This window comes from Pyxicephalus adspersus, chromosome 8, assembly GCF_032062135.1.
Source record: "Pyxicephalus adspersus chromosome 8, UCB_Pads_2.0, whole genome shotgun sequence".
NCBI classification, from domain to species: Eukaryota; Metazoa; Chordata; class Amphibia; order Anura; family Pyxicephalidae; genus Pyxicephalus; species Pyxicephalus adspersus.
In genome coordinates, this window is record NC_092865.1 from 72,616,085 (window position 1) to 72,641,283 (window position 25,199).

At 39.9% G+C, this 25,199-nt stretch overlaps 1 protein-coding gene across 1 annotated transcript in view; it reads right to left on the reverse strand.

Annotated features, from left to right (window-relative positions):
* PICK1 (protein interacting with PRKCA 1) overlaps window positions 1–25,199 on the reverse strand; it is a 624,859-nt gene that overhangs the window by 122,007 nt on the left and 477,653 nt on the right. Inside the window, exon 2 of the mRNA XM_072421156.1 lies at window positions 2,847–2,913. Coding sequence (XP_072277257.1) covers window positions 2,847–2,887 — 41 coding nt within the window. The 5' untranslated portion in view covers window positions 2,888–2,913. The remainder of the gene's footprint in view (window positions 1–2,846; window positions 2,914–25,199) is intronic.

Sequence of the window (25,199 nt, forward strand, 5' to 3'; positions counted from 1 at the left end):
TTGAAACTTCTATCCATCTAGGCTTGAAAACATCCAATATTGTTGGTATTGGATCAGATGGGGCAGCTGTTATGATTGGAAGGCAAACAGGAGTAGCAAAACTACTCAAAGATAGAACTGCTGGACTCTTGGTCAACTGTCATTGTGTAAACCACCGATTGGCCCTTGCAAGTGCACAAGCAGGAGTTGCTGTACCTTACCTAATGAAACGTAATGATATCTTAAGGCAGCTGTTTTTTTTCCCCAAAATGGCTGGTTTAAACAAAATCCAAAATATACTGAGCATTCCTCAAATTAAATTGAAAATGCCCACCGATACTAGACGGATGTCTCACAACACTGCAGTACAGTCATTAAGACTGTGTATCATCGGTATCATAGCTAAACTGGAAAGGGGGGGCCACTGAACGAAATTACATCACAGCTGAAGGTTTAAGCATATGTATTAAAATATACTATTTTGTTTCTTCCATGATGATGCTTTCAGATGAGTTACCTTTGTTATCTAGTGTTTCTACGGCTTGGTAAAGGTACAATGTAAACATTACTGATAGTCAATCATTCACAGTCAATCTTGCAGGCCCCAAAACTGGTGATTTTGGAATTAAAAGACACCTCTGGAATACATTTTCAAAACTGTCATCAATATCTTGAAGAGGAATGGTCAGATCTTTGCATTGTTTATTCAAAAAGTGATGTAACATTACTCAAATCTGGAAAAAAAAAATATATATATATATATGATAAATATATTGAGAAAGATGTCAAACAGGTACCTCAATGCGAGATTTCCAGATATGCCAATCATCTCCAGTATTCCAAGAATTTTTAGCCTGCAGAAATACTCTTTAATTATTACTCTCCTTTTGTTTTGAACTATGACAACGCCAAATAAGAGTGGGCAGTTGCACCAAAAATAAATAAAAGCCAGCCTACACAAATCTCACTCCAAAACAGATTTTAACAGAGAGTCTTTCCAAATTTATCAAAACTGGCTGCTTTTGGACTGGCCATTCTAGTAAACACAGCTGAATGTGAAAGAGTGTTTTCTGGCCCTAAAAGAATCAAGATTTGCTTGAGGAATCACATGAATCAAACCACACCAAAACTTATCATGATCTCTTGGAGGGACCATATCCACAAGACTTTGATTATGAGAAAGCTGCAGACAATTGGGCCTCTAGGGAGAAACGAAGAATATTTAATATGAACTCACATCGAGCACTCTGTAAGGTTTACATAGCTTATCTGTTCACACTTGTGGAACCGTTCAAGTTTTTGGAGCCGTTCACCCAATGTGGAATTGTTCTCCCTAGTGAAACCATTCAGGTTTTTGGTGCCGCTCACCCCAGATTGTTCACCCTTGTGGAACCATTTAGGTTTTTAGAACCGTTTACCCCATGTGTTTGTTGTCTGGGCGCTGATCTTGCCCCAGAAGTTGAAGGAGCCCCATCCAGCCACGAGGGACGCTGTCACATTATGCGGGCATAAAAGTGGGGTGGCAGCAGAGGAAGGAGCTTTCTGATACACTGTGAAAGTGACAGAATTGAGGGAACTGAAAAAATGGTAAGAATTGTACGTGTAATGTTATATTTTGATTCTATTGTATACTTTGAAGAGATATGTTGCAGTTGGACTAACAATAACTTTTAATAATTGAAATATCAGGCGAGAGAAGGATTAATTATTAGTTGGGACCACTGTTAATAATCATAATCATGATTATAATTGTTGTTATTATTGGTGATAATATGACTATTTGTGGTGGATCAGTATTCATTTTGGTGACACCATAGCATGAATGTTTGGTGGTGGTGTGGTAGCTTAGTATCCATCTTGGTTACATTGTATTGGTTATTTTTTGAGCACTTTCTTTGTATGGGATTTGATAGGTGCTACTGTTAAGTGAATAAGGTTCTTTGGCACTTTAGGTTAAATAGCCATGACGGTAAATTAAATTTAATATTTTTATATATACAGAGAGAAACATTTTTGTCTGACTTGGAGAAGCGTACAGCAGCCGGCATTTTTCAGTAACCACCCGGCTGGATTTGGAGGTCTACCATGAGATACAGTTGATACATCAAATGATAGTAAATCTTATTTATTTTAATTGGGATAAATAAACTAGCCTTTAATGTTGCTTGTTTTACAAAACTGACTGATAAAGATTATTTATTAAAAGCGTGCCTCAAAAAAGATTTTTTTCACTTTCTTTCTTTCCCTAAATGTAAAATAGGGGATGTGGCATATGAGTTAAATTCAAGAAGTGGGACTACAGGATGTAATGATCCTAACAAATGTACCAGTAATCTTCTACCAGGATTCTGTGGAACCCCAGGGTTTGCTAGTGGTTTCATAAGCAATTCAAAAAATGTGCCTCAGGTCCGTTTAACTGACACCAATGAGAATGTGTGAAATTATTCCCACTTACCATGATGATAATATACTGTTACCTGTGAATATAGTGAAAATAAATAAAATAGGTTCCCTGATGACCTGAAATCATTTATTGGTAAAGTAATTCCTCTTTATTAAAAAAGGTTAAGAAAAGGTTGCATTGTACATTTTACACATTACATACATTGGACATTTTACACCTAAAAATGAGAAAACATTTCTGCAAATACAGTGCATTACTGTATTGTTTTGCTGCAGTATATATCATCGTACCTGTTTTGGCTCTTGACATTTTTATTGTACTTTGATACTTTTGATACTGTTAAAAATAAAAAATTTACAAAAAAAGTTACCTTTTTTATATAAAGTGTAAAAAGTAAATTTGAAAATATTATGGAACAACATTTCACCCAAAAACAATATTAAACCACTTTTTAAGTACTTACAGTTTGTCTTCGTCAAAGTCATATTCATACTCTGAAAGCATTTCACCTAATTGGCAAATCTGCCTCCCTGCAAACAAATAAACAACAATAAAATAAAATATTTCTTTTAAATCATTTTCAAGTTGACATTAGAAAACTAAGGCAATTCTAATCCTAAATCACGAAAAAAAAAATTCCAAAGCAGATTTTTAAATTTTTATTATATATATTCACTCGAAAACGAACGGAGACATTACAACCAAACTTGCTATTCAAATGACTGAGACTCATGTGAGTGCACCAGTCATCTGTATACAGTGCTGTGCTTTATGTCAGAGGTGTGTGTGTGTGTGTGAGTGAGTGATGTTCAACCATCACTCGGAAATGCTTCGACACATTTCAACCAAACATGCTAGACATATGACTCAGACTCATGAGTGCACCGCTGATCTTTGTACAGTGCTTTGCTATATGTCAGAGCTATATTTGGATGTATGTTTGTATGTATGTGTTATATATATATATATATATATATATATGTGTGTGTGTGTGTGTGTGTGTGTGATCACTAGGAAACTCTTGCAGACATTTTAACCAAACTTGCTATGATCCACCATCACTTGCAAACACATTGAGACATTTAAACAAAACTTGCTAGACATATGACTCAGACTCATGTGAGTGCACCGCTGATCGTTGTACAGCATTATGGTATGTCAGAGGTATATTAGCATGTATGTGTGTATGTATTGCTCAGCGACAGAGTGCCTTTTGCTTACATACTTTTTTTTGGCTCTTTTACAAATCTCTGGCCTGTAATAATGCCTTCGAGAAAACGTAAGGCAATTGGCCAAGTGCAATCAAAGAAAAACAAAATGAAACACCACCATAGACAAGAAAATCCCAAGGACAAGGATTAAAAGACTTGCCACATTGCGCGAGAGAGCTACTACATGTAGAGCTTCAGAGACAGTACAACAGTATGAGACCTGACTATAGGAAATGAGAGAAAGAGCTCTCATCTAACTGGTGATGTGAGCAGGAACAATAAATTCCAAGGGTGATGCCAGCAGCTATTTCCCCCTGGCACCACCCCTGGAATTTACTATTGCTGCTCGCATCACCCTGAAGATGTGATATCTTCCGGGTGATGCAAGTGGCATGATGGATTCTGGGGCTGGGCAGGAAATTTAAAAGCAGATTACAATAATCTGCTTTTAAATGGTTTCTACAGTAAAATACACAAAAACACATATTAAAAGTAAAAGTACAAATTTTAGTGCACCAAACATCATTGCCCAGTGCCCTGATTTACATTTTGCCCACTATTAGCCTTGACCTTGATCTGACCTTTTGTTGAACTTTTGATGACTTATAACATCACTTCCTGAGTGTATCATTTGATCACTTTGTCTTTGATCTTGACGGTTTCTAACTGATTACTGGAGACCTGACCACATGGCATCCAAAAGGCATATCCCTGGCGAAAGCGCTGTTTTGGAGGAACTTGAAAGCAGGGATAGCATTTCGGAGTCCCTTGTGGAATCGAGCAATAGTGATTCACCAGGAAATTTGTCATCAGACAGCGAGAGTGAACTGAGTGACGATTCTGAACCTGAGGTCAGTGCAGTGCACATGGTGCTCCATTGACCTTGATGCGGACCAGGCAGCACCGCCAAGAATTCTATTTACCGGCCCACCTAGGATGAAAATTAAGGCTGAACGGGACAACCCACTGGCATACCTGAAGTTGTTTTTGACCAATGAAGTTATCAAAAAAATTGTTGCAAGACAAACAGGTAACCCGCTCTGCTCTGTGTTTGCCAACTTTTTACATTATTTTGCAAATTTTTTTTTATGCAAACATGTATGCTGCTCTGTGTTTGCAAACATATTACTTGCAACCTTCACCACATTATAAAAGAACATATCCTAAAATACATTTTTTATTTTGTTTTATGCAGGTGCGCTGAACAACAACAAGGTGCTCCACACCTGAGGTTTGCAAGAAGCAGAAAGTAGGAACTTGTGACCAAGGATAACATTTGGCTGTTTTTGGGCTTGATGATCCTGCAGGGAGTTGTGGGCAAACCGATGCAGAAGTGGTACTGGTCCAAGAACAAAATGCTTGCCACTCTCATAATGAAGTACTTGCACTTCGCAAACAATGAAGAATTTCATGAGACTACCCATCCTGCACCAAAACTGAAGAAAAGTTGGTAAGTTTCCCAAATGATTCTAAAAAATTTCCAGTAGATCCATGTGCCAGAGACATCAGTATTGATGAAAGTCTAATGGCTTACAAGGGGAGGCTCAGCTGGGTGCAGTAAATTGCATCAAAGAGGGCATGATTTGGCGTAAAAACGTATATGCTGTGCGAATCCTCATCTGGCTACATATGGAATACAGTACTTTACACTGGAAAAGGAACACAGTTTAACCCCCAGATACAGCCATTATGGATTGGCAACATCTTCAGTGCTATCTCTCATAGAGCCATTGTTCCTTCTGCAACACAGAACAGATGCGTATGGAACCGTTAGGGCAAACCGGCACAACCTGCCATCAATGTTGGCAAAAGGGAAGCTGAAGAAAGGAGAAATTGTTGCCTGGCAGAAAAGCAATGATGGCAGGACACTAAAGATGTGTGCCTGATGAGTACTGTCCATAATGCCTCCACTGTTCTGGTACGCACAAAACGTGGGAAAGAAGTGATGAAGCCACAGGTGGTGATTGAGTACAACACCACCATGGGAGGTGTCGACAGAGCCAACCAAGCTATGACATTCCACCCAGCGATGAGGAAACAGCAATGGAAGTACAAGAAGATTTCCAGGCATCTTGTTGAACAGTGCCTATGGAATGCCTACATTCTGTACAGAAAAAAAGTCAGAGGCCTGTGAATCATTGAGACTTAATTTTGAAAGTTTCTGAATCCATAGTCAAGAACCACCAGGGTCTATGAATAGACCTGGACGTCGTTATTAATAATTTTGCACCCTTGTTTAGAAAAATTTAAGTGAAATTTTTTTTGATAAATTTGTTTTTTATTTTTTGATAAATTACATTGTTGTGGTCTATTTCATTATTTTGTATAGTTATTGTTTATAATTATTATATTATCATTTATGATTATAATAAATAAATATAATTATCTTACCCGGGAGTAAAGCTGCATACACATGTCCAATAATTATGGTTAGAAACGAATGACGAACGACCAATTGGCCAAAAATCGTTCTAAAAAAAAGTAACCAACGACGCCAACGAACGAGGATTGACGTTGAAAATGAACGACCGGCGCGGCGGATCTGATTGGCCGACAATCGTTCACTATCGCATGTACAGTCATTCAGCGATCGTGCATATTTCTGCAATACACTTTCTCCTTTACATGTCACTCCCTGCATCGTTCAAACCATTGTATCTAGCGTGTGTATATTATTGGAGGATTATATTTGAACGATCGTATCGTTACAGCAAGTACAGAATTGTGCACAATACGATTGCAAATTCAATTCAAAACAAAACCAGTATAAATTTAAAAATAGAATAAAACCGTACAAAAAATTGTTTCTACATGCGTACTTAATCTCCCTAGCAGTAACACCGAGTTTGACTCGGGGTAGAAAAAAGTTGCTAAAAGTGGTAACCCAGAGTCACACTCGGGGTTGGAACACCCATGGAAGGTTAGTAAATACAGTGCTTACCTGATCCGCCGGGGTCCTGCGCCGTCCAGCGCCGCGAACTGCGTCTTCTTTCTTCTTCCTGCTTCCGCATCGGATGAGTCACCGGGGGAGTTCTCGGTGACGTTGGTGCGTGTACACGTCCCGGCCGGGGCGGGGCGGGAAATTCAAAATACATTTGTATTGCATTCAATACAAAATAACTGTATTAAATGCAATACATTGGATTTTTATGTGTAAAAGCAGTACATTGTTTTCAAGAACATTTATTTTACAGTATATATAATAGTATGAGTATAATATGTATATTTTTTTGTTTTTAAATATATAGATTTTTTTAATTTATTCAATTTGTTTTTAAAGTTTGAAACACTAAATCATTTATTATACTCATGTTATTATTTTATACTGTAAAATAAATTTTCACGAAAAACACTGTACCACTTTTAGACATATAAAACCGTAAAGAAATGAACTGCTAGGGAGGTTAATAGTGTTTTTTACAGTCCCTCAAAACTACTCATGAGGCTGTTTTTTCTCTATAGTTCCTTGCTGCAGCACTGGACTACTTCAACAAGCTCCCTGATATTACAGAATAAAAATATCAGTCAACACTGATGGCGAGTGAACACTAGGTGGCTCTCTCAAGACCATAGGCACCCCCCCAAAACACATTTTTTTTTTTTTTTTTTTTAACCTTGGGACCACTGTCGAGGCTCTTCCACACAAATAGAGCAAAGTTTATATGGAGCCCATGACTTGTCCGGATCACCAAGTTTCACCTTAAAATGTGTTATTACACTTTAAACCACCTAGCGTTCTAATTCTGTCAGTTTTTTGATGCAAAAAGTGATCCTAATTTTTTTGCATAGAAATTTTGGTTTGTATTGTGGGCCTGTAATTCTTAGTATTAACTCCCGGGTATGATAATTATATTTATTTATTATAATATAATCATAAATTATAATATAATACATAATTTTAAATAATATTTTTTAAAAATAAAATAATAAACAATGTAATCTTAAAATAAAATATAAAATTAAAAATGTACTTTTATTTCATGTTGTGTGGTGTTTTTTTACTGTAAAAACCATTTAGAAGCAGAAATAAATTTACCACCCGGACACTTCCCCCAATACATCACCACTCGCATCACCCGGAAGATGACACATCCTCCCGGGTGATGCGAGTGGGGATGTCCCGCCAGCCTCACACAGATGCTGCTGCTGCTGCTCTACATCTCCAGGGAGGTGCAAAGTACAATGCAGACCTTCTGCATCGCATCTTCCAGGAGATGTGAGCAGCAATAGCAAATTCCGGGGGTGGTGCCAGCTGGCATCACCCCCAGAATTTGCTATTGCTGCTCGCATCTGCAGTGAGATGTGAAGCACAATGCAGAAGTACTGCATCGTGCTTCGCATCTCACTGCTGATGCAAGCACCTCCGACGGACCAACACCCCGGCATCACAGCGGGACCATCGGATCGCAGCTGGAGCGCGGGGCAAAGGTAAGGGCGGCTTCTAAAGTAACCCCGAGTGTGACTCTGGATTACCGCTTTTTGCATGTAAAATCCACCCCGAGTCACACTCGGGATTACCGCTAGGGGGGTTAAGGTAAAAACTTTCTTTACAAAAAGCAGTTCACAAGACAGGTAGTCTTTGAGTTCAGGACATCCAACATACGGACAACTCCTAGATACAAACGGGGCAGTTTGCATGACTTGCAGAATCAATATGTTGCTAAACATAGGTTGTGGGTGATCTTAAAAGGTGAGCTGATCTGTAACATCTTGTAACCCTTTATTGACCAGGACAAACTCTGCAGCTGTTTCTTTTTACATATCAAAGCAAAGCTTGATTCAGAAGTTAATGATTGCCTAGGCAGTGAGTTTCTTAGGTTAAGGAGAAAGGGGGGGGGGGTTATCTCTATCTATTACTGTCTATACATCATAGTTCTCCCCAGAGGTTTTTAGCCGGTTGCTCCGCCCGGCTGATTTGAATACCCCGCCCAGCTCTCAGAGAAGCTGCTCTGTGCCTGTGCAGCCTTCATGTGAAGGAGACATAGGCAGCCCCGCCCCCATCTCATAGCACGAGCTCAGATTTCTGCCTTTGAAATGTATCCACTGCTAGCTGCGTGTGAATTCTGCATCCTCACAGCTTTGTGTACAAACCTCCATATCTCCTAATATGTATGTCACAATGACCTGTAATTTTCAGAGTGTACAAGGGACCCTCAGATACTAGTTATTACAATTTCAGGCCCCCAGCTTTAACCCCCCTAGCGTTCTAATTCTCTCTGTATTTCCATGCAAAAAGCATTTACATTGTAGGCTATAATTCTTAGGCATAATTCACCGAAATATGTCCAATATTTAATACATAAAATAAATATAATATATAGATATTTCTTTGTTTTGGACTCAATACAGCTATTTTGTATTGAATCCAATACAAAATTATTTAAATTTTCCCGCCAATCCTCCCGCACCCACCGACATCACTAGGAAACCCCAGAGAACATCTCTGCAGTTCGCTGTGAAGATCGAAGAGGAAGGACGTGTCCCTAGGATCTGTGGGGACCAGCAGGGCACTGGGGGAGGACAATGGAGCAAGGTAAGTGGGTTTATTTAAGTTTAAAGCGACCCTGAGTGTGACTCGGGATTACCGATTTTAGCAAGTAAAATCCACCCTGAGTCACGCTCGGGATTACCGCTAGGGGGGTTAAAGAATTTCAAGATATGGGGGTCACAAATGTAAAAAGTTATGAAAACTAAACTTTGGGGTTGCTGTTTCTGAGGAAAGTGCAACTACCGTGTTTCCCCGAAAGTAAGACCTACCCCGAAAATAAGACCTAGCACTTTTCCCCCAACCTGCCCTAATATAAGACCTACCCCGAAAATAAGACCTAGTAGAAAAATAAAAAAAAATAAAAATAAATAAAAGCAAACATAAATTAAAACAGTACTCACCGAGCGGGAGACAGGGGGCGTACACACAGCGGGCTAACACACAGCCGCACAAGCCGATGCTTTCCTTGTAGTTCCGGCTCCTGTCACAGGCGGAGTGATATTACATGCACTTGCCTAGAACTTACCGCCTGTTACCAATCCAAGGTGCCCAGCACTTATGGCCTGTTACCAATCCTAGGTGCCCAGCAGTTGCCAGAAGTCACTCAGAAGGGGTACATTTTTTTTTACTGCTAATATGAGCTAAGCCTAACTTGTTACACCACATTCATTATACTATTACACTACTACAAAGGAATAAACTCTTAAAACTTAGAACACTAGGAAGTTGGGTCACAATACAGGGCATAGGACACTTGTGGCAAAATACATAGAATAGAAGAATTGGATATACTAACAGGGCAGGCATTACAAAGTTGTAACAAATAATTGGGAGAAGGTAGAACACTGAAAAAATAAGACGTTACTGGATACCCATGGCTTAAACAACTGGAAGCACTAAATTTGCCGTGTTTTGCCACACCCCCTTTTTTACCACCCGGCTATAGCTTCCTACCACCCGGCTGAAAAAAATTTCTGGGGAGAACACTGTACATGGTACATTGGTCTTTTTAATATGGTACATACAAGTTGATGAAACCTAACATTGATATGGGCTGAGTCAGAAATATGCTACGAAATTCTAATTTCAAAAGGGTGATCAAGAAATATGAAGAAATTAGGCTTACCCTAAAAGCTGCAACTCCAGGGCTGAAAAAAGACATGCAAACCACATGTACAGCAGGAAAATCACTAAGGGCACTAGAAACAGCATCTGCTGTTTTATGCACATGGATGCTCATAACTCATGGCTGTTCAAGCCGGTGTGATAGCTGCCTGACAGTCCACACAAAGTGAGGACTAATGGAGCAGGGGAAACCATTATTTTCGGATCCACTGATCACGGCGAGGGGGAAGGCACCGAAGGCGGGGAAGTGGGTGGGTTTTGATTGGGAGTGTTTGTTGATTGAAAGAGATATGTGTGTGTAGACATGTGTCCCAAACAGATCTAATCCACAGGTTAGATCAAAGTAGAAACGTGTCCATTGTTGATGATACAGTAGATGAGACAATGTGTACATGTACAGAAGTAATTCTGTAGTCAATACTACATGTAACTACTAATGTAAGAATCACTGCATATATAAGCATGGAATCCTTGCGCAACATATATTTGGAAACTGGGTGACAAGAAAAAATACTCATGTGACAATTTTATCATGAAATAAGTTACACTGGTATGGATATAACATTGAAGGAAATATTGCATGCTATAATTCCAAATATTGATGGATGTTAAAACATTGTACAATACCAATAATATAAATCATGATAATTAAGAAATAATTTTCTCATAAATTGATTGAACATAAAATAACTTATCCTTCTTAAGTTGGTGAGAGAGGAGGGGTATGGAAATAAGGTGGATAAGAATAGATCCACAAACCCATGAAATGGGAGATAACCTAATAAACCTCTTTGGCCATATTTAAACAGAATGGGTCATGAATCATTTATGTGTCAACGTCATAGGATGGTACAAACCCTAAAGTAAGTGTTATAGATAAGCGATATATGAAGGTAAAGGTCAAAATCTAATGAGATAGAAATAGTTCAAAGCTCATATCATTCAAGCCCGGTTTCTTGGTTGCTTGTAAGTTGAGTAGCCATCTAGTTTCACATCTCATTAGTTTATTGTCGGTGTTGCCACCACGTGGGTTAAGGGCGCATGTTCTAAGGCATAGAAGCTAATTACTTTAGGGTTGTAGTTGTGCTTTCTGCCAATGTGGTAGCTTAATAGTGGTGTAATCTTGCCAGAGGTTATTGAATAAATATGCTCTTAGATCCTTTATGCTTTATGCTCTTAGATCTTGAGCTGCCTCTTGGTTTTGCCAATGTAAAATGATCCACATTCACACATGATAAGTTATATTACAAATTGTGTTGTACAATCTATGTATGTGTTAGGACAGTGTACTTTTCCATTAGGGAGTGTAAAACAATGCTTATTTTATCCATTCGCATTGGGAACATTTCACACTTTGGAACATGCCTTTGGTGCTACGTACTTCTGGTTGTTTCATCGTGAAATGGCTATGTACCAGATGGTCCTTCAGAGAGGGGGATTTTCTGTAGATGATTCATGGTTTGTCAGTAAGAAATTTACATACTTAATGTTCTGATAGTAGTGTGTCAATGTTTACTGCAAATATTCAAAAGCGCTTCATGCTCCCGATGAAGTTTCGTAACTAAGGCGGCTTGAAATCTCCAATACTGGAGCAGTTTCTGTGGAGTTTCACACATTGGCTATATGGGATACTCCTTTTAAGAGGTTGGGGACGACCGCAGGTGGCATGTAATATAGTGTTTCCAGCAGTGGTTTTGAGGTATAGGGCTGTAGAAATGGCATTATCTTCATTAATGTGCAGCAGAAGTACTGTATAGTGAATTTTAGGTTAAAGGTATTTGTTTGTAGTGTTGTGAAGAATTCCAATAAGGTATTGGAGGGACAAGACCAAAGTATCAGCACATCATCTATATTTTTTTTCCAGAGTAATAGATGTTTTCTAAATTTATTATTGAGGGATTCCATATTTTTCTCCCACTCCCCAAGGTAAATGTTGACGTAGGTTGGGGCAACACTTGGTGCCCATAGCCACTCCTTGAACTTGAAGATATATAGTGTTATCAAAGGAAAACAAAGGTAAAGAAGTTTTTTTTCGAGGATGAATTTAGGTAATAGAATAAAGGTGTTCCATGAATGATACTGAGGGATTTCACACTCCATGCAGTTTCTCACCATCTTGTTCCCTTTATTATGAGAAATGCTGCTGTATAATGCCTCAAAGTCAACGGCATCTAGTATAGTATTGGGGGGTACAGAGAGGTTGTTGGTAAGTTTCAGAATACAGAGTTGACTTTGAGATACAATGGCAATTGAATGACTAACAGTTCTAAAAAAGGTTCTAATTCATTGGCATTCATAGCCAGTGAATTGATTCCAGATACAATTGGTCCCCCACTGGGGTCGTGGGGTTCTTGTGAATTTTTGGCAGGATAAAAAAAGTTGGAATTAAAGGACATTGAATCCACAGGTACTCCTTTGTTTTTTGATCAATGATGCTTTAGGAATAAGCATCATGTAAGAGTAGATGAAACTCTTACAGTTGTCTACTATAGTTTTGTGGATGGGTACATCGCCTTGAAATGTTCATAGGTTGTTGTTTCTGACTATGTCTAACTTCCAAGGGAATTTCTAAAATATCCGTGGGGACAGCTTCGTTCTCAGTTAATAATTGCAGCAGATATTTCAAAACTCTGATTTCAAAAACTGAAATCTTGTGAACTGTATTGAAAAAATGTTCCTTTGGAGTTGATGAGGTTTTAAGATTGGGTGTTTTGTCATAAAAGCATTTCAACGCTAGATTTCTAGCAAACAGATGTACGTCTTTAATAATTTCAAAGTTATCGGTAGCATGTGGAGGACAAAATGATAAACCTAATTTTAGAGTTTCTTCTTCAGTGACAGAAAGTTTATATGATGACAGATTGATAATATCTAATTCCCCGGCTCTTTCCCTTGCCTGGGAAAATAATGGTCCATTGAACCTTTCCTAGGCAGGGGAGAGGCTAGTTGATTATGTAGGGAGTCCTGGGATCTCCTGCATCGTTCTCCCCAGCACGTTTTTAGGGGGCGGTCCGCCCACGTGCTGTGATTATTCCACCCAGCACATTTTCAGCAGCTCTGAAAGGACACCGGAGAGGCTACTCTGCTCGCTCTGTTCTCCGCTGATAAGAGATGATTGATGATTAGAGCCGGGCGGAGTGAGAAGAGCAGAGCACAGCTATCTCATTGCTCTCATTGCTGTGCCGAGTCTTTTGAAGAAAAAAAAAAAAAAAAAAACCTGTGGGCGTGTGCATGTGCATGAATGCTGCATGTCACATTCCTCAGCCTTACAGGTCTCTGTGTGTAAACCTTCATATCTCCTAAACTGTAAAACATAATGATTTGTAATTTTCAGGGTGCCAGGGAACACTTAATTGTTACCACCATTCACAATTTCAGCACCCCTGCTTTTACAAATTTTATGATATGGGAATCAGAATTGTAAAATCTTGTGAAAATACAACATTGGGGTTGGAGTATTAAAAGCAAGTGCGCCTTGGAGTCCTAAATTAAAAATGCAAATTGGGGACCCCCGGCGCCACCTACATATAAAGGAGCTTTGGGGAAGGGCCCCTAAATTTATACTTATCTCTCAAAAATCTATAACTGTCATATTTAGTTACGCTGTCTACTTCTCTTCTTTGAACCCTAATTTCCCTAGAATGGTGGGGTGTACAAAGCTAAAAATGTAGGTGCAGTGGGGGGATATCTTTGGCTAACACCCCACACTAAAATGTCATTACTTTGGCAAACGCACTGTCCTGTTACACATTACTGCCCACTTCTAACACTGGAACACCTATTTCTTTGGAATGGGGAGGTGTAGGAACTGAAAATGTGTGGGGAACGTCTGTGGATAACACCCCCTAAAGTTTTATCACAATGGCATCATTAGAACATAAAAAACTCTGCCCATCAAAACGGAACTGGGGTTCAGGTACTGGTAGGGTAAGTCATAGTTAACAGGGCAGCACCTCCCCATTCGAGATAAATTGGGGTTCAAAGAACAGAAGCAGAAAGGGCAGCATAGTATTACAATTATAGTTTGGTGAAAGGTAGGTAAAATATTTAGGGGGACCCACCCCAATGCTTTTTGCTATGTAAGTGGCCACTGAGGTCCTTAATTTGCATTTTTAATTTTGGGCTCCTAGGTGCACTTTCTTATAAAACAGCCACCCAAATGTTCAATTTCCACAAGTTTTTAAACTCGTGATCCCCATATTTTGAAATTCTCGAAATTAAAAAAAGAAATGTTGGTTGTTAGTAGCTATGAGAGTTCCCTGTGTACCCTAAAAAAAATTTAGGTAATTACAACCAACAATTTAGGTGATCTAAAGGTTGAACACAATCAGTTGTTAGGCTGCATAATCTGACAAGCAGACACACACAGCTGTTACACTGCGGGTGGATACATTTCACAGGAAGGTTTTGTTTTTGGCAGTAATGAGAGGAAGGCACTGGATGTCCTGTCCCCCCCATCTGCAATCATATTCATGATGTTCTTTGTGTTACCTAGGTATAGCGCTAGGAGGTGACATCTGAAGTTAGGCTGAATTCACACTGGCAGTAAGGTTGCATTTGCTGCGTTTACCCCTCACTTACCTCTCGCCAGGAACTACTGCTGTTTGAAAAACTGCTAGGCCCGACAAGCCCAACACGTATCAATCCCAGGTACCTAGCAGTTATCACTGTTACCAATCCCAGGAGCCTAGCAGTTGCCAACTAGTCACTCAGGAGGGGCATTTTTTTTTTACTGCTAATGTGAACTAAGCCAAAATTGTTAAGCCATATTGATCACAATATTACACTACTACAAGGGGTTACACTATTAAAACATGGAACTCTAGTTGGATTAAAATACACAGCACTGGACTGTTCGGGCATAACACAAAAAAAAAAATTGAAAAATTGTACATTCTAACAAGCCAGCCATTAAAAAGTTGGAACAAAGTATAGGGGGTAGGTAGAACACTGACACATTAGCAGGGGTTACTGGACACCTATGGCATAAATAACTAGGAGCTCCAAATTTGCTGTGTCTAGCCCCACCCACTTTTTTTTACCACCCGGCTACAGTTTCCCCCTGCCTAAATCCTGACCAAGCTCGTTATGGTCGCTTTTATAATCTTTTACCTTACTCTTATACCTTTTCTTGCCTTTGGTTGTTACTTCAAATTAGGAAAGTTCCTGTGATAGCGTAGATGAAATACCAGAATGTGCTGAAGGAAGTGTGGAAGTAGCTGTAGTAGATGGAATGGAGGAGGATTGGTTTTAGTTTCTGCTTTGCGGCTTAATGGTGTAGGGGACTATTTGTATGCTTCTTTATTGATGAAGGCCCACTTATCCCGCTGAAGTTTCTTATCCTTCCTTATTAAAATGTTGGTATTGTATTTTTTCAGTTGTTCCTTGTGGTCTGAAAACTTCTCATGAAATGTAAGTGAATCAATAATTTTTGCGTTCTGGGATTGAAGAGATTGAATCTCAAGGTCTAGTTTGGTAAATTCTTCTTTGTAGTGTGTGATAAGGATTCTCATTAAAGTTTCAGAGCATATATTCAAAGCAGTCTCCCAATCTTTTATAGTTTACGGGTTTTTGAAATTGGGAAAGAGTTGTATTTTCAATCCGTAAGGATTGCATTTTTCCTCAATATACTTTCTAAGAGTTGTATTCTCAATCCCTAAGGATTGCATTTTTCCTTAATATACTTCCTAAGGTATTTAGCTTGCCAATGCAATATCGATTTGCGTTTTAGCAAGTGCTTAATTTTCAAAAGTAAAATTTCCAAGTGAGGTGTTGCTAGTTTCTGAGCATAGCGGGTATCTTCAATTTGGGACATGAAACTGTCCCAGTCTGTATTAAGAATATCCATAATGATAGTCACAGGGTAGTCTAATAAAGGTTCATGAAGTCAGAAAGGAAGGAAGGTTACTGAAGAAGAGGCTGTAAAATCAGACACCTCATGGAGCATACATATATACAAATAGAGGAGGTGACCCCCACCTATGGTGTAAATGGTATAGCAGCCAACCCCGTAGTACATATAAAGATTGAAAACAAGGTACCTAGTTTTCAATCTTTATATGTACTTTGTATGACATTGTAAGAAACAAGCAAACATTTCAAACATTGAAAACAAGATAAGAAAACAAGGTACCTTGTTTTCAATCTTTATATGTACTTTGTATTATTATTATTTTATTATTATTAAACAGGATTTATATAGCGCCAACATATTACGCAGCGCTGTACATAAATAGGGATTGCAAATGACAGACTAATACAGACAGTGATACAGGAGGAGAGGACCCTGCCCCGAAGAGCTTACAATCTAGTAGGTGGGGAAATTTCACACACAAAAGGATGGGAGATATGTAGTGTGGGAAGTAGTGATGGTTTCAAATGACAGAAGAAGCCGGGTAGGCAAGTTTGAAAAAATGGGTTTTGAGTGCTCTTTTAAATGAGCAGAAAGTAGGAGCAAGCCGAATAGGACGAGGAAGACCATTCCAGAGAGTTGGAGCAGCTCTAGAGAAGTCTTGTATCCTTGCGTGTGATGAGGTTATGAGTGAGGAAGTCAGTAGTATGTCATTGGAGGAGCGGAGAGAGCGGCAGGGGGAGCATTTTTTAACCATGTCAGAGATGTAAGTGGGACAATAACTGTGTAGGGATTTGAAGGCAAAGCACAGGAGCTTAAATTTGATTCTAAGGTGAAAAGGAAGCCAATGGAGAGAACTACAAAGAGATGTAGCGGAAGAGGAGCGGAGGGAAGGATGGATGAGTCTGGCTGCAGCATTCATAATAGATTGTAGAGGAGAGAGTCGGGTTAGTGGAATACCAGCGAGAAGGATGTTACAGTAGTCCAGACGGGAGATGATAAGAGCATGTACAAGGAGCTTGGTGGTCTCAGGGGACAGGTAGGGGCGTATTTTGGAGATGTTGCGTAGCTGAAAGTGACAGGACCTGGATGACAGTCTTAGGTCTAGATTAAAGTATCCAAACCATGTGACAATAACAGGCATTTGGATATTGAACTTAAAATAAATATGTACCTTTGATGTATGTACTAATTGTAACTTGAAAAATACACACTATTTATTTTTGCACAAAAACCTCTTGAGCCTGAAACCTCTTTCTTTCCCCCTCTTCCCCTTATACCTATACTATGAGCTCTAAATATGTTGAGACAAACATCTGTCCCAAATGCATTTATTTAAATAATGTACATGTTGACTTACATATAAATTCAACTTAAGAATAAAACAACAGTCCCTATCTCGTATGTAACCCGGGGACTACCTATATGTAACTGTCAGGTTAAGTGTGAACCTCAAGTAGCCATATTCACCAGAGCACCACTGCACTTTACACCTCTTTTGTCTTATTTATTGTTCTCCCATGATGTCTGCTGTTTAAAAAAGTATAGTTATGTTTGTTAAATACTCTGTGCAAGTACAGTATAAACCATCAGGGATTAACAACAAACAGTTACGTTTTGTGGAAAAATCTTGTTATGGCAAAAAATGGATGTCATCAAATTTAGCATCCCCAAAAACATAATCAATGAATGCTTTAGTAAAAAAAAGAGCTTTATAAGTGTTGTTTTTTTTGCCTTCCTGTCATTTAATTATGGATATATGGCCATAACTCTCCCCAGCCCTTTTTGGTGGGCAAGCCGTCCAGCTGCCCTGCCTCTTTGGCTGGCTCCTATCAGAAGCTCTAATCATCTGAATAGCCAAACAGAGGCTGCTCCATTTTCACTGATGAGCAGATTCCTAATTAGAGCCTAGCTGAGGGAGAAGAGCACGGATCAGGACAAAGGCTGCCCCTCCCCCATTCTCCAGCTGTGCTAAGCCTTCTAAAAAAAACAAAAAAAAAAACAAAAAAACATTGTAACAATGTATTCACCCGAGTGGGTTTGTGTAATGACTTCATCAGCTGAGTCTGTGTAACTGCAGCCTTAAGCTGCGTACACACTTGCAATTTTTCTCGTTGGAAAGGATCTTTCACGATCCTTTCCAACGAGAAAAGACTGCACGATGCATGAACGATGCTGTACATACAGCACCGTTCATGCTCTATGGAGAGGGGAGGGGGAGAGCGACGGAGCGGCACCCTGCTGCGCGCTCTCCCCCTTCCCTTTCATTACGATCGGTCGTCGTCCATCGTCCATGGATCCGCCAGGACGGTCGTCGGACGATGGACGACGACCTACTGTACACACGGCAGATTTTCGCCCGATAATTGGCCGATACCGATTATCGGGCGAGAAAAATTTGCCGTGTGTACGCAGCTTTACTACTCTCTGTGTATAAACCTTCATATCTCCTAATGATAATGTCATAATGACTTGAAATTCAAGGTGCACATGGAACACATAACTAGTTGTAACCCTCACAGTTGTAACCCCCCAGACTTGTGAAAATACTACATTGGGTTGTTAAAGATAAGAAGAGAAGTGTGTTCCCCTTACTAGAGTTTTACAGTGAAGATTGAGCCACCTCTTTAATTAGTCTAAATTGAACATTCAAATCAAAGCAGGGAAAGAAAACGGTTTTGGGCTCGCAGATAGTTTTGAGAAAGAAAATTGTTGTATTTAAACACATTTAGTAAAGTAAACAGGTTCAGACAGATCTATACCTCATACCTGTTTTGACACTTCACAGTATATGGGTAACACTGTACATACGTATGTATATTCAAGGAATACAAAAAAAGGTGATGAAGAAGACCGTGCTTAAAGTGTAATGAATCCAATGCGTTTCGCCACGAATAGGCTTCCTCAGGGATATGATAATAAGCAAGCTTAACTGCATATGTACATAGAGATTGAATAATGAAAAATAAATACATTGTTTACACAGCAAGATCAATACTATATATAGGTATGTCAAAAAGATTTTTTTCAGTATATCATTCACACAATCTATGAAATTTCTCATCAAGTAAAATTTAAAGTAATTGTATGAGATTTAGCAAACATTATTGAAGTGATAAATGAAAAACTAAAATTCACAATGTTTATGGGAGATATATGTATCCATAGTGTGTAAATGCATAAGAAAATCGATAATCTACTGCAGACTAATCTAATCTAATCTGCAGACTGAAAATGTAGGGTATAATAAATTTCTTACTTATCTAATTTGATAAGGGTTGTAAGGGTACGGTGCTGGAAATTAATGATATCTAAACAAAACTTTGATTGAGGTAAAGGCTGTATCTAGGTATAAATGAATATATTAGTAATACAAATAGCACTACATATAAGCTAAATAATGTCTGGTCATTAAGGGTACATACCCCAGGTCAGGAACACTGAGTACTCTAATCAGTTCTAGAACTGGGTGTGGGGGATATAGGTGACCCCAAAAGAAGGATGGTTTCATCCAAACGTGCCTAAAGCTGCGTACACACTTGCAATTTTTGTCGTTGGAAAGGATCTTTCACGATCCTTTCCAACGACAAGGGGCTGCAAGATGCATGAACGATGCTGTACATACAGCACCGTTCATGCTCTATGGAGAGGGGAGGGGGGAGAGCGACGGAGCGGCACCCTGCTGCGCGCTCTCCCCTTCCCTTTCATTACAATCGGCTGTCGTCCATCGTCCGTGGATCCAGCAGGTCGGTCATCCGGACGATGGACGACACCGACTGTACACACGGAAGATTTTCGCCCGATAATTGGCCGATGCCGATTATCGGGCGATAAAAATCTGCCGTGTGTACGTAGCTTTAGAGCAGGTCAAAAGCAGGGACAGGCAATTAGCCTTCCCATTCCTAGAATAGTATAATAAATGTAACAAATAGGATTAATCTAGAAAGGAGTGTGTGACAAATGACACTATTTAAATCTTAATTACTCAAGATAGAGAATAAAAGGGGACTGATATCTATAAGTATATCAGAAGGGTATCAAAGATCCAAAAGATAACAATTACCTGGAAACATGAGCTGTGGATAGTTGCACAGGTGTTGAAAGTATCATAAAGCTCCAAAAAAGTAGGATGCTGTAAATGTAAATAATGGTCATGATATGTATGATAATGGTCAACGGGCAGCACAGTGGCTCAGGGGTTAGCACTCCGGCCTTTGCAGCGCTAGGGTCCCAGGTTCAATAGCCAGCCAGGACATTATCTGCATGGAGTTTGCAGGTTCTCCCTGTGTCTGCGTGGGTTTCCTCCAGGTACTCCGGTTTCCTCCCACATCCCAAAAACATGCAGTTAGGTTAACTGGCTTCTCCCTAACAATTGACCTTAGACTATAATAAATCACATATGACTATGGTAGGGACATTAGATTGTGAGCTCCTTTGAGGGACAGTTAGTGACACGACTATGTACAGCGCTGCGTAATATGATGGCGCTATATAAATACTGTATAATAATATTAATATAATAATGATATAAGTACTGTGAATTGGGTCAGAACAAGTCCATGAACTGATCCTATCTGTAAGCAGTATCCAGATGGACAAAAGTATAAACGTTTAAAACACCATGGTTTGGCCTATGAATCGTACCATCAGGTAAGGTAATCACTGAAGATTCTTTATTACAAGCACATTGCTTGCAGTAGCCTCATCTGAAAGTACCATGTACTGTGTCTTGTTTTCGGTCATCATCCTCACCGTGATGATGACTGGAAACGAGATGATCCTTGATTGATCTAGATTTTCTGTATGTAAAACTAAGATTCTGGATGTCATTAGAACATCAGGTTTGGGAAATGTTTTGCATTCTCTTGTGGATTTGACCAATCACAGTGGATGAAGTGTGTCATGCTATAGATAAGTTGACCACCAAGCTCTGGTTAGAAGAGGTTTTTAACGGCTGTCTGGAAGAAGGTGCACTGCAAAAGCTGCAAAAGCAGAGAAAAGTTCTAGAAAAAGGAGGAGGGAAATGTTGCCTAGTGACATAGCTCTAATGAGTTAATTGGCCACCTTAGTAAGGGCTGTTTAGTGGAATGGGCAGCAGGAAAACCAGGAGAGAGTTAAGCTACGTACACACTTCCAATTATTATCGTTGGAAAACGAACGACGAACGATCCTGCACGATATATACGAACGATCGTATAGCACTGATCCTGCACATAGAGATAACGACACGATCGTTCGTAGATATTGTACACACAATAGATACGATCGTTTAAGCGATAGAGGAACTATGTGTACGACAGGAAAGTGAACGAACGTTCGTTCATTACGCATGCTCAGAGCATGAACGATGTTCAACGATCGTCGTCCAATCCGATCCGCCGGTCCGGTCGTTCGTTTCCAACGAGTTTCCTCGTTCGTCGGCGTCGTTGGTTACTTTTTTATGAACGATTTTTTGCCCAATCGACCGTTCGTCGTTCGATTGGAACGATAAAAATTGGAAGTGTGTACGCACCTTTAGTGTTGTTGGTTGGTTGGCACTAAAGAAATTTGAAAACATATGGGATAAGGGACATAGGACAGTAGTTAGAAAGTAGGGAGGGGTCTAGTGAGGGTTTCTTCAGGATAATAATGGCATGTTTAAAAGCAGAGGGGGTAGATACCAGTAGTAGGAGAGATAAGATAGTTCAGTTAGCGCAAGGGCCAGGATGCTTGGAGATAGGGAGTTCAGTGTTAAAGTGTTGTAGTCCTTGAAGTCAGCACTGATGCCAGATTTCTTATTGACCATCATTTGTGGCCACATGTAATTGAATTACCATCCCATGTTAGGAACACTATCCAAATGAGTGTTCTCACCAGCAATTTTTTTTAGCCGGGTGGGGGAAAGCTGTAGCCGGGTGGTCAAAAAGGGGGCGGGGCAAGATGCAGCAAATTTAGTGTTCCCAGGAGTTTATACCCCAGATATAAGGGGGTAAGTGCTGGGCTTTTTCTGAGCTAGCAGTATTTTAGGCTGCAGTGGTTCCTGGTGTGAGGAAGGCAAAATGCAGCAAAAGCAACCTTACTACCAGTATGGATTCACCCTAACTTCAGATGTGTCCCATGCTGGCTCAGCTTCCCTCTTTTTTCTGATGCCAACTGTAACGTCCAGCGCTGCCTTGCATGAGAGTGAGCATTTTTTTTTTTTTTATTATGAGAAAGCCTGCATGCACAGAAGGAGCATGTGACACAAATATTCCAGGAGGCTGCAGATTTCCCCCTCCACCCTGGCAGTAAAGACGGAAGGGGAGAAGTTCTCCCCCAGAAAAAGGAAAAACAAAACAAAGAAAATAAATGTTTCATTATATAAAAGGGAAAGTCACTCTTTTATATAATGTTAAAAATGTGGTGGTGCTTTATTAGCATCATGCATGTGATAGGAGATGAAGGCAGGACAGTCCAGCCAGTGTCCCCCTCTCATCACTGCCCATATTCTATAAATAAAAAACTGTCTGTGAAGATTATCCACAGTGTGTATTGATGTCATCAGCAGCGCAGTGCGATAGCTGTTTGTGTGTAAAAGCTGCATGTCATATTCTGCAACAACTCGCTGTGTTCAAACCTTCAGAACTCCTAAATCATTGGTCGTAATGAAAGTTTTAGGGTACCCTCATAGCTACTAGTAACCAATTTCTTTCAAGAATTTTAAGAAATAGGGGTCACAATTTGAAGACTTGTGAAAAATGAACTTGGGGGTTGCTGTTTCAAAAGAGTATGTCTAAGAGGCCAAAATGCAAATTGTGGACCCCCAGAACTACTTAATTTTGACTTGAAACCCTAAATTTATACCTACCTTTCACAGAACTATAATTGTCTTACTATGCCACCCTGTCTGCTTCTCTAACTTGAACCTTAATTTCTCTAGAATAGAGAGGTGCAGGGAAACAAAAATAAAGGTTCACTTGTGGCTAACACCCACATGGCATCATTACAACATAAAAAAATTCTGTCCATCAAAACACACCTCCCTGTTACACATGACTGTACCCTTCCAGTACCTGAACCCCATTTTTTTAGTGGGCAGAGTCTCTGTTCTAATGATGCCATAGTGATGAAATTGTGGGGATGGTAGACACAGATGTCCCCCAAACATTTTTGGTTTCTTACACCCCCATTTCAGGGAAATTGAAGTTCAAATGTTAAAAGTTGGCAGTAATGTGTAACAGGGCAGCGCATTTTGATGGGCAGAGATTTTTATGTTCCAATGACGCTATAGTAATGAAATCATAAGGGGAGTTAGCCCCTATGCCATGTTGGTTACTAGTGGCCATGAGGGTCACCTGTGGACCCCTTTCATGTCATTATAACATACGGTTTAGGAAATATGAAGGTTTGTACACAGTGATTTCTATTAGAGTTGCAGCTGATGACATCATTGTACACGCCCACTCAGGCGGATACATTTTAAAATCAGCTTTTTTATTAGAAATCCAAGCTCGTGCTATTATATATGGGGGTGGGGCTGCCTGTGTGCCACTCCTATCAAGGCTGAGCTGTGTGCTGAGCTCCCTGCCCACCTCTCACCGGCTGCAGCAGTCCTCTGGATGACAGCTGAGCACAGAGCAGCCTCAAAGATCCATGCAGAGCAATTAGAGCTGTGAATGTGAGGTGGGTGGGGGAAGCACGTCAGCCAGGTGGAGCAACCGGCTAAAACCTTCTGGGGAAAACAATACATATTCTTTAAATTTTAGATAGGTTTCAGGTATCCTCTGTTTATACTACAACTGTTGGTCACAATTGACACTGAATGTTTGTACAACAGTATACCACATAAAAAGGGCATTGAAATTATCGTCAGATTCCTAAAAACCTGCTGGCAATTTAAAAATGTATGTGAATTTTGGGAGTTCATTTTGACACATAACCATTTCATCTTTAACGGCTCCCACTACCCTCCAGGTATATCCAGGCATATGTCAACCTGTACCTGTACGGTATCGGATCTTTGATGAACGACTCCCTGCAAAATATAGTACAACCAAGGATTTATAGGATAGGAGTATACATAGGGTGCACATATTTACAAACCCCTATCCCCCATATACAGAGTGTCTGGACAAGGAGGCACCCCAGGTTTGCTCCCCTATGCTTCAGTAGAAAATTGCATCATTGCCTCCAAGAAAAACTAAAGGCAATGCCAGGCACTGGACACCAGAGCCACATGCCTGTCTCCAGAGAAAAGACAGGGCACATACCAGAGGCTTTAAGACTGGGTTTGGCAAAAATTGCAAAAAGAAATGAAATGGTGTAGGAAACACAATCTAAAATGTGTAAACCTTTATAGCTAACCTTATAGCGTTTATAGTATAGAGATGGGAGGACCAATCAGTAGCAATTCTTTAGGGCTGTCTACATGGACTGTTTCCCCAGAGTTTAACCTGAGGATTTAAAAGCCCATGTTTGAAATTCCTATGCATTCCAATGAACTAATCTACACCAAGGCGTTTCCACGTAGGGTTAACGCAGGTAAACGTGTCTATTGATTTCAATGGGGGCGTTTTCCTGAATTTATAAATGCTTGAAACGCAAATGAAGTAAAAACGTGGGAAAACACAGCATAGAGGTATTCCAGTGATTTAAAGGCAAGCTTTAAAATGCTGGTAAATGTGCATGAAAAGGCATGTAAACACAGTAGGAATGTTTACATGCGTTTTTAAAATCTTCCATGTAGATCCAGCCTAAATATGGACACCAGAAGTACAGACAGACAGGGATGCACAAAAAAAGGAATGAGCATACAATCATCATTAACTCTCAGAATCAAAATTTCTAAGTTGCTAAATGTAGAGAATCAAAGACTTTGCCAGCCTTTGTGGCAAAAGTTTACAACATGCATAGTTCTCCCCAGAGGTTTTTAGCCGGTTGCTCCGCCCGGCTGATTTGAATACCCCGCCCAGCTCTCGGCAGCTCTCATCCTCGGATGCACGGATCTCAGTGAGGCTGCTCCGTGCTCTGAGTCATCAATTCAAATGATTGCTGCCGTCGAGCACACAGTTTAGCCTTCATGTGAAGGAGACACAGGCAGCCCCGCCCCCATCTCATAGCACGAGCTCTGCCTGTGAAATGTATCCAGTGTGTATAAAGTATCCATGTCATTCTGCATCCTCA